At 36.0% G+C, this 16,959-nt stretch overlaps 1 protein-coding gene across 2 annotated transcripts; it reads right to left on the bottom strand.

Moving 5' to 3' along the window:
• Positions 1 to 4,586: 4,586 nt before the first annotated feature.
• LOC114526420 (lysosome membrane protein 2-like) lies at positions 4,587 to 16,910 on the bottom strand. Of its 2 annotated transcripts, none has more exons than XM_028548020.1 (14): positions 16,708 to 16,910; positions 14,864 to 15,050; positions 11,611 to 11,768; positions 11,296 to 11,443; positions 10,205 to 10,411; positions 9,235 to 9,326; positions 8,510 to 8,559; positions 8,288 to 8,357; positions 7,828 to 8,024; positions 7,624 to 7,739; positions 6,760 to 6,836; positions 6,195 to 6,255; positions 5,876 to 6,062; positions 4,587 to 5,381 (listed from the first exon to the last, which is right to left on the bottom strand). In XM_028548020.1, the coding sequence occupies exons 2-14, from the start codon at positions 14,999 to 15,001 to the stop codon at positions 5,356 to 5,358; spliced, it is 1,527 nt and encodes a 508-aa protein (XP_028403821.1). In that variant the 5' UTR covers positions 15,002 to 15,050; positions 16,708 to 16,910; the 3' UTR covers positions 4,587 to 5,355. The 2 variants fall into 2 exon arrangements, with proteins under 2 accessions (XP_028403821.1, XP_028403828.1); XM_028548027.1 differs by lacking the exon at positions 16,708 to 16,910 and adding an exon at positions 15,394 to 15,592.
• Between the last annotated feature and the right edge of the window lie 49 nt (positions 16,911 to 16,959).

The raw sequence follows: 16,959 nt of genomic DNA, 5'->3' as shown, positions 1-16,959 counted from the left end.
TATCCACCTCCATTTTTAGATGCTCCCCAAGCCATCTCCCTTCCCTACATATATTTAACTACCTACTTGCTGTCATGTAGAAAATTTTCATGTTCACCGGTTTGTTGTAACCTAAAACCCGGCCATCAACCAGTTATTTATTTATTTATTTATTTATTTATATCTATCCCCACCCTGGTTGTCCAGGTGATCATATGGATATGGAGATCATTGGCTAATTTCAGAGAACATGGGGAAATTTTTTCACAAACCTCTTCATCATGCACTAACATCACTAACGGTATCTGAATGTGCACGTGAGTTTTCATAGACGAGTTCCGCAACATTAATAGCAAACACCAGGTCAAAATGCAAGCCACTACAATTCATGCCATAGGGAGAGAGCTTCAAAAAACTTGTATAATTAAATTAGTCAGGTCTCATGCATAAGTTTCAAAGGGGACAACGTCATACCTCCTAAACGTTCTCCCAAATCACTGCAGTTTCGAGCTTGTTCGCAATGTTCCGTGGCTGATGTTTGATTTAACAGTGTTATGTTATAGCTATAAGAGGTGCTAACACGTGCTATGGCAATAAAATAGCCCTGGACATTTGAACACGTTGTTGTATTTGACTGCAACCATTTTAAGAACACATTCCGTCTTCTTGTTTCAACATTATTAAATACAACACTGAGGCTTCCACGACTTACTAAAAAAAACAATTAAAAACCATTTTCAGCCTAAAAATGCCGATTATTTTTACCGCGCGTAATATTAAAACATATAGAATTTACAAATTTTGCAGGTTGTATTTTCCACATTTACTATGACGAAATTTTGCGCCGATAACGTTACAGTTTCACTCATTCTTTCTCGCTCATGCAGTATGACATAGGATAATATATGGTGATATTTTCGTGCATTTTGTTTAGATGAAATTTTATTCTAAAGATTTCATCATGAAGTATTAACTTTGCATGACCATTGTGATGGTTTGAACCTCGGCAAAAGATAACATGCAGCATGTTTGTACAGTTAGATTGCTGATGTATTTAGTCGGGAAATAAACTATCCATACTTACTTAAATCTTCAATTTTTAATGCAATCGTCTTCACTGTGAGATTTTGAATACTCGTTGTATAACAAATAGGGTAATCTTCTACTTGACTGGTATTGGATGGGATCACTGACGGAATCGCTGTGGAAAATGAACTATTTTTTGACGGAGAAGTTTGAACAGTCCCGGTTCCAAAACTAGATGTGGTTGTCTCTATAAAATTAGACAGTGGCCTCCCTCCTCATGACCTCATCCATGCAGGGTGACATATTTAAAACTAACTATAGTCTTTTGCCGGATATAGTTATTCTTTCACAATCTGTTTTGCTTTTACAGGGCTGCCCTTAGCAGAGGCGTGCCTTAAGACAGTGGGACTGCCTTGGCCCGCAGAAATATTCAACTCTTAGATTTTGTAAATGATGCGGTATAATTTCCTTACTCGTTTTCGGAGGCTGAGTTGGGGGAGGTCTTTTTGGAGATGGGTTTCTGCGGCGGCTGCATGCGTCACAAGATTTAACCAAGACCATCATAATAACCACCATACGAATATGATTGCGGGAACGGAAACTTTTTTCATGTTTCATCCACATATTCTAAACAGCGAAGAAAACTTAAAATATGTCAAAAAGTTCATTCGAGAAAAGTACAGCTGTACATGGTGAGTCTATATTTGTGCTCTAAGTCATCCGCTGGGAACATGACGTTCCGGCGGGATAATCTGGAGTATTGAGAGTAATAATGTGGTAATAATATACGTAATTACTAATTAATTAGGTATTGCATTTCTTCGTTGTCACTAACGAACATAAAATAAAATGATGCAATCTTGTTTTCGGCAATCCCGTGCATGAGCAGAAAAATTGTACATATGTCATTAACATAAAGCACATAAATGCAGGGGCGGATACAGAATTTTGGCTGACTGATGCGATATTTTGAACTATACCGCAGCCTCTCTTGGGGGGTCTATATTCCGGTATACTGACCTTACCAAAGTCGAATATACCATATTCCTTTATACTCGACCTTACCAAAGTCGAATATATTATATCCCAGTGTTTTCGACCTTACCAAGATAAAAAATACCGTATTCTGGTATATTCGATCATACGGTTCATACCAAGGTCGAATTACTCGAATATATTCGACCTTCCGACTACATTTTTACCGCGTCACTCTGTTTTATACCTTTCCGGCCATAGACTAATTATAACATACATCGGTATCTTATCTTTACCAAGGAGGAAAGCCAGTCTAAATTACGTATTTTATTTTTTGTGCTTGTGAAAATCCGACTCGCATAATGTACCCAAACTTCGGCATTTAATAAATTGCCATTAAATTATTTTCTATCATCAGGGCATAACGCACTAAACGCAGTGAAAAATAAGTACTAGTTTAGAATGCGATTTTCTTATCGTATTTGTTATCCATCTTTTATATTATATAACGAGTGGCGTCTGTTAACACGATAAACAAAAAGTAATAGCCATCTCGTTTGTCGGACTTGACGCCTTGTAATTTTTTATGTGGGGGAATGGGGCATATAATAGAGATAAAATGTAAAAAAAGTAAACCGCTTATATGAGGATAACTTGCCTCGATCGTCTTTCTGTATATTTGATCTAATATAGTAAATATACGTGTTGACATGTAAATATATATGTTATGCATGAGCGGGCCTGCACAGACTTGAATGTAATTTCGGATTACGGTATAGAATTTGGTGCCTAAAATAGCGTATGGGCGCACGTTCAACCAAATCTCGATACCAACGAATCTCGTTGTAAAGCCGGTTTTCCACTAGCGATATTTTTCGCGCGAATGGACATTTTACTTTTGTTCCAGAGCTCTCAACTGCAACCATCTGGAACAAATGGCTCAAATACAAAGGAATAAAGTCGCTTCGCGCGAAAAAGATCGCTAGTGGAAAACCGGGGGCATACATAAACTGTATACTATACATATATTACCTATATTGGTAAATCACAAAAATATTATTAATTCCAACATGCCACGCTAGGAAGTCAGATACTCGATATTTGAATACGAAATCTCTCCTAATTTTCTATGAATCAATACTGTATGTCTTAAAAAGATATATTTGCACGACTGTCACTTACCAACTGTTGTTACAAAAAGAGATCGCTGGATCTGCAATGTAGGTGCCGACTCGCCGTTTCTGGAAAATGATGAAATCATATTCCCAAATATCATTACCTTATCTTCCTATTGTTTGACCTCTTGAGTCTTGACATTTTCTTTCAAGGCGGATCAAGGGCAACCAGGAAATTGAAGAAATGCGAAATATTCTTGTCTATGATTTACTAACTTAGTCTTAGATGTATATATGCACGTGGTTAGTGCATTTATTTGAAGGTTCTTTAGCTTTGTCGATGAAGAAGCTTCCGTTAAAACGTCACCGATAGAGCGGTGGAAATTATTTGTGTAAAGAATTCGCCTTTTCAGTTTTAAACAACGCTTCCAGGGGCGAGCGCGGCAGCCCTTTGCCACCATATATTAGGGGCAATAGGGTGCATGGATTTCCACTTGCAGAGAAATAGTTCGCTAGCGAAATATTTGCATATCTTCTTTGAAATAGAGAACGGTCATGTTGAACTAATTTATTAATTATGCTGTTGAAATTCTAAAGAAAATATGCAAATGTTTCGCTGCATGGCGAACTATTTCTCTGTAAGTACATGGAAATCCAGCTTTAAGGTTCTCACACACTCATCGCAAAAACTAACTTGATTTTGCGATGAATGGAAACATGGAAAAGAGCTTTTTGTGTCATACATTCACCAAATTTCGCAATATTTAATTTGTTTTCCACTAGGCGATTTTTTCGCGCGACGCGAAGTGAATCTGAAATCCGACGATAACAGATTTATCGCCGCGATAAAATAGGATTACAGCTTCCTACTTTTTATCAGTTCGCGCAAATAAATTCAGAAATTTGGAAAGTGGTTGTTTTCACAGCCAATGAAAACAAAAAATAGCATACCGGAGCTAAAGCCCCGTTTACACTATACGCGCGATATTTTGTACGGCACGGATAAAAGTTCCGGCCGTGCCACTTTTAGTTTTACGAGTACTTGGGCCACGTTTACACTACACTCACTATGAAGCCCCGTTTACACTACAGTCAATTCATTGGCACGGCACGGCTAAAATTGGTACCCGTACCCAATTTTATTAGTGTTCAGGCCACCAAAACAAAGGCCGAGCACGGATGAAATGGGCACGGGTACCCATTTTAGCCGTGCCGTGCCGGTGCCAATAAATCGAGTGTAGTGTAAACGGGGCTTCAATTTACTGGCACGGCACGGCTAAAATTCTTACCCGTGCCCAATTTTATTAGTGTTCAGGCTACCAAAACTAAGGCCGTCGACAAATGACATATAGGCACGTACGGGTACCCATTTTAGCCGTGTCGTGCGAATATTGCGCGTAGTGTAAACTTGGCTTAATTTGGCTAGCTACGCGACTCTCTTGACTATTAGGGATTTAAAATTTTTATTTAATATTCCATTATACAGTTCACTAAATATAAGAAATTTTTACCTCTTAGCTACATTATTTATATATATAATGATCAACGAATTTGTGTTACCAACATCAAGACAAAATCATGATCAAAAATTAAATATTACGACCGTTCCCCAAAGCCGTGTTTTATGTGTAGAAATTTTAATACTTTATTTACTATATCTGCGGTGTTAAAAATAAAACCAATACTTTTCAGCAATTACTTGAAGCCAAATCCCGATCTGATATCATGGCGCAAACACTAATTTCGAAGCCGTACTACCAATAGAGATTCATTATCTTCCCGAGTTAGTCGGACAAAAAAAACGCTTCTTTAACACCAGTTTTTGGAAAATCATAACTGATAAAAGCATCGTTGTTTTCGTTATTCATACATGCAGGTATAATATATGGATTCACAATTGTACTGCAGTGCATGCAATCTATTTTGACTTATATAATACATGCACTGGATGTAGCACTGCTGCCAAGCACATTAAGTGCAACGGGGAAATACCGATTATATGCTTTATTCAGTATCAGCTGTATGCGTTGATGGAAGATCCATCGTTTCAAGACAAAACAAATTTCTCATATAACTCATTTAATGCAACCCCCCTGAATGTAGGCGCACGGAAATTAGTAGTGCATGAATGAAGAGCATCGGATTTATTGTCAACACAACAAATTTTATATTATTAATGTTATCCAAAGTCGCCGCACCAAGAACTTTCTTACCAAAATTGCGAGCTTTGATGAAAAGTACCGGCATGGAACAGATCCTCCTAAATTGAATAATTTTCTTTGCCGACTAAAAAAAAGGTATAAAGTTTAGCATAGTATGCTGGTTCATTAAAGCTGGTACTTTTTGAACTTTAAACTTTAAGCTATATGTATAAAAGAGTTTATATCGAACCATTTCTTATTAAAGACGTGATAAACATCCCTAAATATATTGCACCGAAGAAATGTATTCGCTGAAAATATACAATAATGTCAGCCAGTAAAAGCATAGGCGTCCCAAATTTGGGTGATAATTTGTACGCAAGAATGTTTTAGGCAATTCGTCAATGATTTGTACACGTATCGTGTTGCCGAAAAATTCCTCGCGTACAAATTATTACACAAATTTGGGCTTAAGATATATCATATAAAGTATACATGCATATATATTGAATAGGCTCTCAAGATTTAACTAATCTCGCTGGAAATCCACCCAGAATATATAGGAACGCTTCACGTGGAGATGGAAAACGTTCCAGCTTCTGGAAATGCTAAAGGCGTTAAATTTTTTACTATACTTACGATTTCTATCAGTAACACCATTCATTTTTCTCCTGTTCCGGCGTCGGACGAGAGTAATAATTACAGCAATGATCAACAGCAATGCCCCAAGACCAATCATTACATATGGCATGGCTTTAGCAACTCGCAAAGGAAGAAGAACACTTTTCTTGAAATCGTCTGCATCTTCTTCACTTATTCTGGCATACTATAATAAACGAAGTGCGATAGAATTTGTTATATGAAATATTGCAGAACTATCATAGTTTGATGTATTCAGAAAAATCATGCATTTTGGACATTTGGGTATTTTAACAGGGTGTTGCGGACTTCTACTTACGTCGTCTGTGAAGAATGTGGGAATAAAGAGGAACTCCTGTGAAGTGGGATTCTGCAGTATTCTAAATAGAAATAGTTGCAATGTAAGTAAATACAATAATAACGTCAAGAATGATATTTAAACTACTTTCCCAAATACATGCAGTATCTGATGTACCAATTACATGCAGTCGCACCAATAGATGCATTCCGAAAAATATTGAGCAATTCATTTGCTGATATTTTTCAGTTCATTTACGGACTTCGTCAAATGTGTTGGGAAACTCATTGAAAAACGCCTTACTTCCTGTGCATTGACCAAATAGGACGGCTCAAGAAACAAATTCAAATTTGATTGGCCAATGAAATGCCCAATAACAATTGCTCAATAATGAAGGTGAAAAAGAAACCCAAAAAATGATTGATTAGTGAAAATACGGTTACAGGAACTAAGGACTTTTTCAAAGAGTTTTCTAAAGTATGATTATATACGGCACTAATTTGTGAGCTAACTGATAAATTTGAGAAAATGAAATGCTCGATACTTTTCGGAACACTTCTATTGCCGCGACTGTAATTATACTCACGTTTTTATATCCAAGCTCTTTTGAACCGCGAAACTCACTTGAAGTCGTTTATGGCCTTGCATGGTAACTCCAGTGTTCTATGATAAATAAAAGACCTTTACCGTTTATTTGCATATTACCCAATTCCTCGTTTTGGTCTCGAATACAGGACACGTTTTGAGTTTTATAGCCTTGAAAATTGATTTGTTAGTAATCGTAAGAGTATGAAGAAACAAATCCGCTCAGGAAAACACGGAAATATAATTTTTATTTGTCCCTGACAATGCATTTAAAATGAAAAGGAGATTAAAGAGGCGCAGTTAGGCTGCGTTAAAGAAATCCGTCAGAAATTAGTTAAATTGTTCTCATGTATCATACTATATCATTTTTATATCCCTATATAGGAAAGTTACCTTGAGTAAAAATATAATTGTGGGAATCTGTAATTACCATAGTTACTAACACCATGATGAAAAATGATTAACTAAACTAATCTTAAATTAAAAAGTAAACACTTAACGTTGAAAATATGACAATACTTTTATTTAGCTGCAAATATCAGTCAATGATGTGAGGTAGAAATATTGAGATTAGTGAAAATGAAAGTAAAGTAGGCCATGAGCGCTTATATATCAATTTCGCTTTAATTCTTGCCCGATGCATGTGAGGGAAATAACGAATGAAAAATTGAAAACGAGATTAAATGAGAAACAATATAACTCTATGAATCAGATTGTTTCACCGTAAGGAACCTTAACAAAGCCGCGTTGTTTTGGGTACGCGCTGTACATGTTGAACCTCATCTTAACTGGATGACGTCTGTGCACGTTAATTTCGAGTGTTCATTGCACATTTTATTTAACTGAATATGCCTTCCTGACGAACCTTTTCGATATCAACAAATGTTGCATGTTTTTCTTTCTTTGGCATTAAATTGAACATTTCATGGAGATAAGGTTCAGCATTGTAAAAATGCGGTGTAGACGCGACAAATGGAGGAGCTGAATGTAAAAAATGAAAAATCAGCTGCGTAACTTTTGGTAAATTGTAGGGGTGTAACAGCATTCGGAGTGCGAACCATGCAATTACCTATATTTGCACCACCTTTACACGACTGAACATCAAGTAAACCAGAAGGCAGGCATTTCTTTGAAGAACCAGTCACACAAAATCCTTTGTTCTCTGGGTTTACGTTACCACTTTCAAGAACGTCTTTCGGAGGAGTGAACCGGTAGAGGTCAATACCATGAACTGTCACAGTCGAATCATAGGTGAGTTTCAGTGATCTAGTTTTCAAAAAAACAAAATAACTCCTTTCAACATTTTAGAGATATGCATCTGAAAGTGGCTAAAAAGATAGCTTTCAATTCCTAACTATAACAACCAAGTCATCCATATCGTTAGTTTTGATTAATTAAAAAAAAAATAAAGCAACGGCGTTAGCAGCACGATAATTGGGGGGGGGGCATTCATGTATTTATGTTACGCAGGAACGGTTTGTTGGGAGAACGAAGAATAAAAGGTCAGAATATTTTTATTACGTCCATACCTGCAAATCTCAGTTACAAGGGCGTATAACTCATCATCTTTTTCAACAAAAGGTTTAAATCTAGTACCACCTGTCAAGCAGAATTAAACAATCCAGTAAGAGATAACTAATTTGATTGAGGATTTGGAATATATATATATATATATGTATAATCACACGTGCTTGTGTATGACTACATAAAATAATCAGTAATGTAATATACATCAAGAAAAAGTTAATTACCTGTTCCATTGATCATGTTAGCGTATTTGCTGTTCCAATATGGTAGTGCCCTGAATTGTAGTGAATAAATCATATACTTAGCCGTAATATCTCCAGTCACATACAGTGCTAATTATAGATAACAATTAGACTACGAGCTTATTTTCCTCTGTTCAGATGCGTATACGATAAATGCATGTGGCTGTCGTTTCAATCGACACTCAACCGTCATTATAAAAGCGGTTGTGCAACCTAAAGTTAGCGGTAAGTTGGTAAATGTTTACTGTAAAAAGTAGTTAACTATAGCGGTGACCGGTGACCTGAATATAACAACTGTTTTGACATTGCATGCTATAGCATAGCGGGCTAAAAATTTGGTAGAAATTCCATGGACCATGCCTAGAATCCATGTTTATCCCTAAACATTTTAATCCTTTTTCTGTGATTGATAATGCATTCATAAGAAGAAGAAAAATGGATATTCAATAAGAAAAGGAATTTATCGTTATGGAAAGATTCCTGCATGTGTTTGAGGTCAATTTTAGACAAAATGCATTCAAATGAATTTTAATTTCTAGGCATGGTTTCGCCCTCAAACTATTTACTGCAGAACAAACAAAAAGTGATAAATCTTTGAATAAAATATTTTACCGAAATAAAAAGCCCGACCTAATTTTTCTACTTAGCCAATTTATGCATGATGCATGTATAGGTTTTTCATTATGGTGCATTAGATAAACACTAACGGTTTTCCTTTCCATTCCAGATACTCCGCTACTCTGTCAACGTCGTGTTCTCCAGTGTGAATTTTTGAGATGTAACTATCACTGTTGTTAAACTTGGATAAAATAAAAATTTCAATCAGCACATTTTTTTATCTGTAGTGACGTCGAGAGCCATAGCCGGCCAGGGGATTAATATTTTAGTCTGCATGGGTCTTTATAGTTGAAAGGTCTTCTTTGATAAGACTTTGTCTTAGGTAAGTTAAATAGCAACCCAGCAGAGTAAATCAGCACAGATTATTGTTTTAGGAAATTGTACAACTCTCAAAACGACTAGCCTGTGTACAGCCTGAATTACGCCCGTAATACAGTCGCACGATAGCTATCGACAAGCTAGCATCTTGGCCACACCTACATTGCACTATCCAAAAGGCATACACTTTAGAACTCCAGGAAATTTTGGCCAATGGGAAACGTTTGCTTAGTTACATCGTGCGAGTTTTTCAAAGACTGTATTACGGGCGTAATCCAGGCTGTGCACCGGCTACAAAACGACCAACGTGCTATTTTACTGCAGCACGATTGAATGTTTTTCTAATTTACAAATTATCGGAATCGATGCCTTAAAGCCGAATGCTCTGAACCACTAAACAAAATTTCCAATGGACTCGTAAGATGCGCCCCTTCTTCACCCTTGAAAATGTTCCTACGCCATTGCTTGGTATTTTACTGTACACAGACTACGGACCTCACGCTTAGTGGAATGCAATTTAATAATAAATACTCACATGCTATAACTGAAGCTAAATTGAAAAAGTTAGTATGATCTCATATTTGTTTTAGTATGCTGTTTAGTTTTCAATGTTCATGATCTTGGAGTAGTTCGTAGGAAACTTTGTATTGCACGTGTTAAGCAAAATGATAGAGAAGGTTTCTGGAAAGATGGGCTGACATGCGTTTTACAATATATCTCGTGCATGGCGAGGAAACTAACCTGCAGGGCGTATCTTTTTTTTGGATCTCCTTTAAAGAATTGAGCAAATGCTGGATCTTGATATCCCCACAAAAATTCATCCACTGATCGGCTCTGAAAAATATCAATTTTTAACGCTCCAAGTCCTCCAACAGATCTTTCTATTAAATCTTTGCTGGCGTTACCACTGGTTTTGGCTAGTTTAGCTTGTAATCCTCGTAAGCCAACCTATAAAGAAAGTATATGAAATATTATTATTCGGATATTCGTGTATAGCATCCATGTGTATAGCATATACATCACACCGTGGCTACATCGCGGTGTCTACCCCAAATTAGGTAGAATTGGATGACAAGTCGAGCAATAAATATACATGCGAAATAGGCATGTACAATCAATGCATGGCCATGTGTAAGAGGTCCCATTTTCCAAATAAGGCAGTTCATAGTGGCAGTTCTAATTGGAAAATGTGTATTTCTGAAACCTGAATTTGGCATTTCTAAACGTTTTTGAGCGAAATTTTGGATTCCCAAACGTAACTACATGCATGCACAATACTCAGTTAAAATGCCGTTTCAAATGCTTTAATTACACACATTTTCCAAGTCATCGGCTGATAACGACTTTGAAGCGGCAAGATATATAATTATATAGGCAGTTATCATTTTTTGTTAGGATGACCCCCATGTCTTATAATATTTTCCATAAAGCGATATTCTAACTGAACTTATAGTTTAGGTTGAGCATGTTGAACATGCAACCATCCAGTTCAATATATAGGCGTAAACATCCAGTATATATATATATATATATATATATATATATATATATATATATATATATATATGTATATATATATATATATACAATTAAGTAAAGTATCCAAGAAGAAAGAGTGCTCGATATCAAAATTTAATAGAGCGATTAAAATAAAATCAATGAAATATTACAAAATTTTGAATATATTGTTCACTACACTCTGTGTTTCACGTTTCTTCTGAAACGATCATCAGGCGAATGATATATATATATATATATATAATATTATTAAATATATTATATATATATAAATATATATATATATAGTCAATATACTGTAGATATATACTTACTAGCAACGGGTAATTTACTGTTGTAAATATGTCTTTCATTGGGTCACAGCCGGAGCAAGATCTAGATTTATCATATTGATAATGAGTCGTTGAGTTGTAGGTCAAGGTTTGACCCAGTCTCTCTTGAACGTTCGTTTTCGCCACTTTCCTGAAAAGAGGGATGGCATTTTTACAGTTACATTCAAGTATTACAAAGGGGTGTATACTGTGGCTTGAGCTAGGATCCGGATGTTGGCCGGCACAGACTCTACCTGTACTGCACTGTACTGTAATGATAATTCTTGAAAGACACAAAAGGAGGCTGAAGTACCATACCTGTACGTATAAGGACCGATCTCTTGGATTACGAGTGGTTTTTTCTGATCACCAGTGCTTGTATTTGTAATATTGAAAAGATAATATTCAATGAAATAATCGCCATCAGGATCTTTCCAGTTTTTGAAACTCGTCGAGCCTTTTTTCAATGGCACTCCCTAAATATAGAATATCAAAATCAAGGTTTAATCAAGAGACCCAGACCTCCTCGACTCCCTCATGACGATTGGGAAGGGGTTTCAAAAATAACTTTCTGACAAGACACGTGCCATTATTTTGCATCCGATAAACTAATTTCAACAGAACTTAAAAATGTCAATTTCCAATTCAAGAATGGACAATCAATTGTATTCCTTCGTCGGTAAAAGGCATTATAAAGACAGTAGCGTCTACGTGACGGTTCTGCTCATAAGAATGGTTGGGTTACTTGATAAAAAATTGCTGAAATTTAGCCATTTTTTTCAGTCCTTTATTTTGAGAAATATATATACAGTGATTCCAAACAAAGAAACAAACAAAGCCTCTATTTACTATACGCACTGTAAAACATGCACATTTAAGATCATTTGGCTCGTTTTTAATTGCGATAAAGGAAATTACATAATTCGTGTAGGTAAATATGTTTAAATACCGGAAACAAGAGATGTAAAATATTATGTGATGCTCTTATTGGATAGTAAAAAAATGCTATAACTGCATGCTTAATGTATAGAACGAAACTATATAAAGTAAAGAATAAACGACTGAACTTGCTCGGGGTCATAACACCCAACAAAATAAATATAAAAAATTCGTTGAATTCGTTGAATTTCTCAGTGCAAATATATCAAGCAATTCAAGCAAATTATAAAAAGCCTTTTAGGGAATTTTGCTTCCGCTTCAATGTTCCCACGGCTCAGAGTAAATGGCAAGAGCATTGCACTATATATATATATATATATATACGTAAAGAAAATGTACTCACCTGCTCTCATTTTGTTATTATATGCTCTACGTATAGAGCGTGTATATGAAATAGTCGATATTTTGTGATCATGATCGAATAGAAAGCGATTATATCGAATATTCACGAGTATTCAGTGTTGCGTTTTTATACACCTGCCTGAGTTTATGCCAAAGTTAGGTATATTCATCGTTTAGTGAAAGACTGGCTCGCTCAATCTTGTCTTTTAATGACATGCATGTTTTCAACAATTTCATCACGAATACCTTTTCGACGTGATCAAATTCGAACTGATTCAACATCATCCGATAAACTGACACGGGCAATATATATTGCATGTAGACATATACTATACATAGGTGCGTACTTCTAGCGCACGCTTCCCCCTAAACCACCCCACTCCCCTTCCCTTCGCAGTGCCCAAACAGGTGTATTTTTGACAAATTGCATACTGAGAAGGATTATTAAGACCAATAATGTATTGCACTTATTTAGGTTATTTATTACTTTGTGCTATTGTTCAACTAAGGCGATGTTATTACGTGCATTTTGCCTTAACATGCACGTTTAAAGTAATTTCACTTCCGACATCAGCCGTCTGAAACATTGTGAGGAAAGACAAAAGGCGGATTAGACATCGGCACAAAAATAAAGCTGTGTTTACACCAGAGACTATAGGAGTAGGTATAGCATTGATGAAGCTTTGAAATAGAAATTTCGTGCAAACGCATTTTGTAAAAGCCTTGTCCTAATATCTGGGTGAGTAAGCATAGCCTTGATTGGCATGTCAAAGGCCTTGCCGAAGTCTGTTCAAATGCACTACAAACATCAAGATCAAAACCAGTTGCATGCAAAGATCAGGCATAGGCCCGTATAGTGTAAAAACGGCTTTTGTCAAAGCAGGATATTTAAGCAAGTTAAGTTTCCCAAAGACCACCTTTTCGAATCATATGATGCATCATTGCATCTGCTTAGTTGGAGAGGCCTTTAGCTCGACGTTTTCGGTTTAAGTGAAGAACCTTTATTATTTTGATAAACAACAGCACCTGCGCCTTCAATATAGTGATTGGCCATTATTCAAGTGTTTACCATAGCAGCAGGGTTTTCAGCTTGAAGATTATATTTTATAGCTTCCGCATAAATTCAATGGTTGAACTACTGCATGCACTCAGCCGTTTAATTAGGCATTCAATTTTACAGCAACTGATATAAAAACTACCAGATTTTACTGCTTAGCAAAGTATTTATAGAAATTAAAAATTATCTTTGTTGTATCTTAGTATCCTGAGTTATACAAATTATTTCACACTTCTTTATTTCAATACTGAATTATTCATAGACTGTTTATTATAGAAGAACGCTAAAACGGAATAGCACAATTTAACCTATAATAAAACCAAACCGGGAACACTTCGTCCCTTTCGGTCTTCCGGTAAAGGAATCTATATTGCCTGTACTTTAGTCTGTACTTCTGTATATAGGTTGAACGTCCTGGATACGACTTTGTGGGGCTGTCACACTGACTGTCACTTTTTAGACAGTTTTGACTGCGTTCAGTGACCAAATAAAAATTGTTAATCAAACACGAAATTTTACTGATATACGGATTGAGGTCTGTAGAGACTAGGATCGCTATGTTTGACTATATAGTATAGACAAGTTTCAGTAGGTCCATTTCAGGCAAATTTTGGGACAATCTCTCCACTCAAAACAGCGAAGAATATTTAGATCGAATCGTTTTCTTAGAGGCAGTGTGTTAGCTATATGACGAGTATGCATTATCTTGAATTATATTTATATATAATTTATAGAATTTATAGCTCATTTATATAAGTTCGTTGCCAAATTCTTTTCAGTGTCTTGTCGTGTCTATAGCCATAATAAATTTGACAGTTGGCATGAATGGGTTTAAAACTTTATTAAACTACTTAAATTAAGTCAGTGTTGTTCTTTAAAAATATATATACGTATATACTATACAGCCACTACAGGTGTAAGTTTATATATATTTGCCGAGCGCTGTTATGCCGATAACCTCCGAACGCGAGGGAGAGCGAAGAAGCAGGAAAATTGGTAGTCAGCACGGCAGTTACTTTTTGACTTTGTTTTGGCTTTGTTAAAACAGAAGTCAGTACATTAATATGCTAAGACAAAGCATTGTTATCGTGATGTTATCGCGTATAATTTTGAAATTTGAATTCCCACAAGAAAACGGTAGCTATAAGTACAGCCATACTGTCCTATTCTTAATAGTAAATGACATCACAGTTATGTAATAACTCGTACACACGAGAAATATAGGATACCAACCTCCCTTATTTCTTTATCAACAAGTTCTGTAAACGATCCTAACACGGCCACGACAATACCAGAGATTAGCAAACCAACACCAAAAATAATCAAAATGGATAGAACACAAAAACAACACTGTGATTGTCCTTTTGCCATCGTTGTAGGATTGTTATATATTCGTAGTTCGACGCCTCACTGCCACGTACTAAACGTTCAATCATAAAATTGAAGATAAACACTTTGCCCACATTGATCATACATACACTTTTAAATGTATGCTTAAAGCAGGCGTGTGCACGTCATTTAAATATTGCGATTTGTGTAATTAGAATTTGCTTGGATTAACTGCGTAGTGGGCGTCATTCAACAATACTCAATATATTCTCGAGCAACCGGTTTTTGAATCCAAAATTGGAGGTTTAAGACTTTCGATTTACCACTTGCTTTTATATCTTCTAATTTTGATATAAGGCATACGAAAAGTATATATTGAATCATAATTGTCTTTGAGTTGGCACTTCGTGGAACTGATATGTCTATATAGCTACCTGTTCACAAATAAACTTTACAGTCTTTATCCAAGATAAACAAATTATGGTCTGGCACCGAGCCTTAATTGGCACATTCTAGTCCCAAGGTAAACTAGCCATACAAAAACTCTTTTACGGAGATAGAACGGTGCACTGGACTTAACTAGAATGTGCTACGTCATTCACAAGTGGAGTATGCGACCATGACATAACCGCCGATACTGACATTTAAGGAGATTGGAAATGTGGCTTTTGATTCCGCAAAGGTTTTCGCAATATCGAGAACATATTTTGAAACTGAAAACGAATACATGCTGGCCTGAATGCTCTCTCAGTTTCAAATTAGTTTCAAAACTCAAAGTTTCCAAAGCCTCACTTTTTATAGACGCAGAATCAGTATTTATATAAACACTAAACACTAAAGTCTCAAAGACATTTAAAGACACAAAGAAAACAGTACCGTCTTTAAATTCATTCGAGTCAAAAACAAAAAATCCTGTTGACAGCGGAAATATATTAGCAATAACCCACCGGCATCTTAGTCATGCAGCTAAATTGAGGCCATTTTTCGAACGATAAAGAGACACTAATTGCTATAGTTTCCGAATCCGCACTTGTTCTATAGATGGTTAGCGGCGAAAATAACAAAAAACTTCCGTCAGGTGGGTTGTCAGTAGGATGCTATCACGACTGTTGTCATGTCCACAGATTACCTCTTCTGCGATATTGTATAGTATTTCTGGTTCGTGCATTCCGCTTTAGTCATTCAGAACACATGCGGATTAATGCATGTCACCGATTTTTTACAAGTCATACTCGGACTCTGTATTCATATGCTATATGTCATATAAGAATTATAACCGGTCGAGTATCAATAGCAGTTAAAACTGTCATATACGGAGTCAGCTTTGGCAATACCAAAGGGAATGAAAGATATTGGAATAGGCGGTCGTCAGAATAGGATATTTCATTCTGATCAAAAGAAGAAGTGCTCAACAATATGAAATCACGATATTGCCCAATGTTCTTCGAAGAATGTAACATGATATACTGACTGTTTATGGGGATTTCTTAGAACCTTTTATACATTATATTATTAATGCTATTTATATTCGCTATAAGCAAATAAAACTATTATATAATAATTTTTGGGAAGATGTAAGAACTGGCATATATTAATCTGTACTTTATATAATTTACTTCCTTGTTGACTTTTTTTGTATTTTCGCGTGTGTATTCAAAGTGAAATGCCCAGGAAAACGTAATTCATCCATTCACTAAATCCTCACTTTATTTTAATTTTATGGTATAAAATTTTTTAAGATTTGGTACCTTTATGAGAGAATGGAGAAGATAAATCTCCAGCCTTGACTTGTAAAGTACAATACAACAATCCAATCAAATATAACCGCTGCGATAAATACCTCATACAGTACGCCAATCCTCGTGACTCCACAAACTTGCGGTATTTGGTTAGGTGAACGCGGGCATGCGGACATGCGGACAAACCATAAAACTCACACATTCTAATTAAGCCGGTTTTCCACTAGCGATAATTTTCGCGCGAAACGACATTCTACTTTC

This window comes from Dendronephthya gigantea, unplaced genomic scaffold (assembly GCF_004324835.1).
Source record: "Dendronephthya gigantea isolate DGI-Jeju-01 unplaced genomic scaffold, DenGig_1.0 000001F, whole genome shotgun sequence".
Lineage (NCBI taxonomy): Eukaryota > Metazoa > Cnidaria > Anthozoa > Malacalcyonacea > Nephtheidae > Dendronephthya > Dendronephthya gigantea.
The sequence above is the reverse complement of the archived record's forward strand: the minus strand, read 5'-3'. Positions and strand labels throughout refer to the sequence as shown.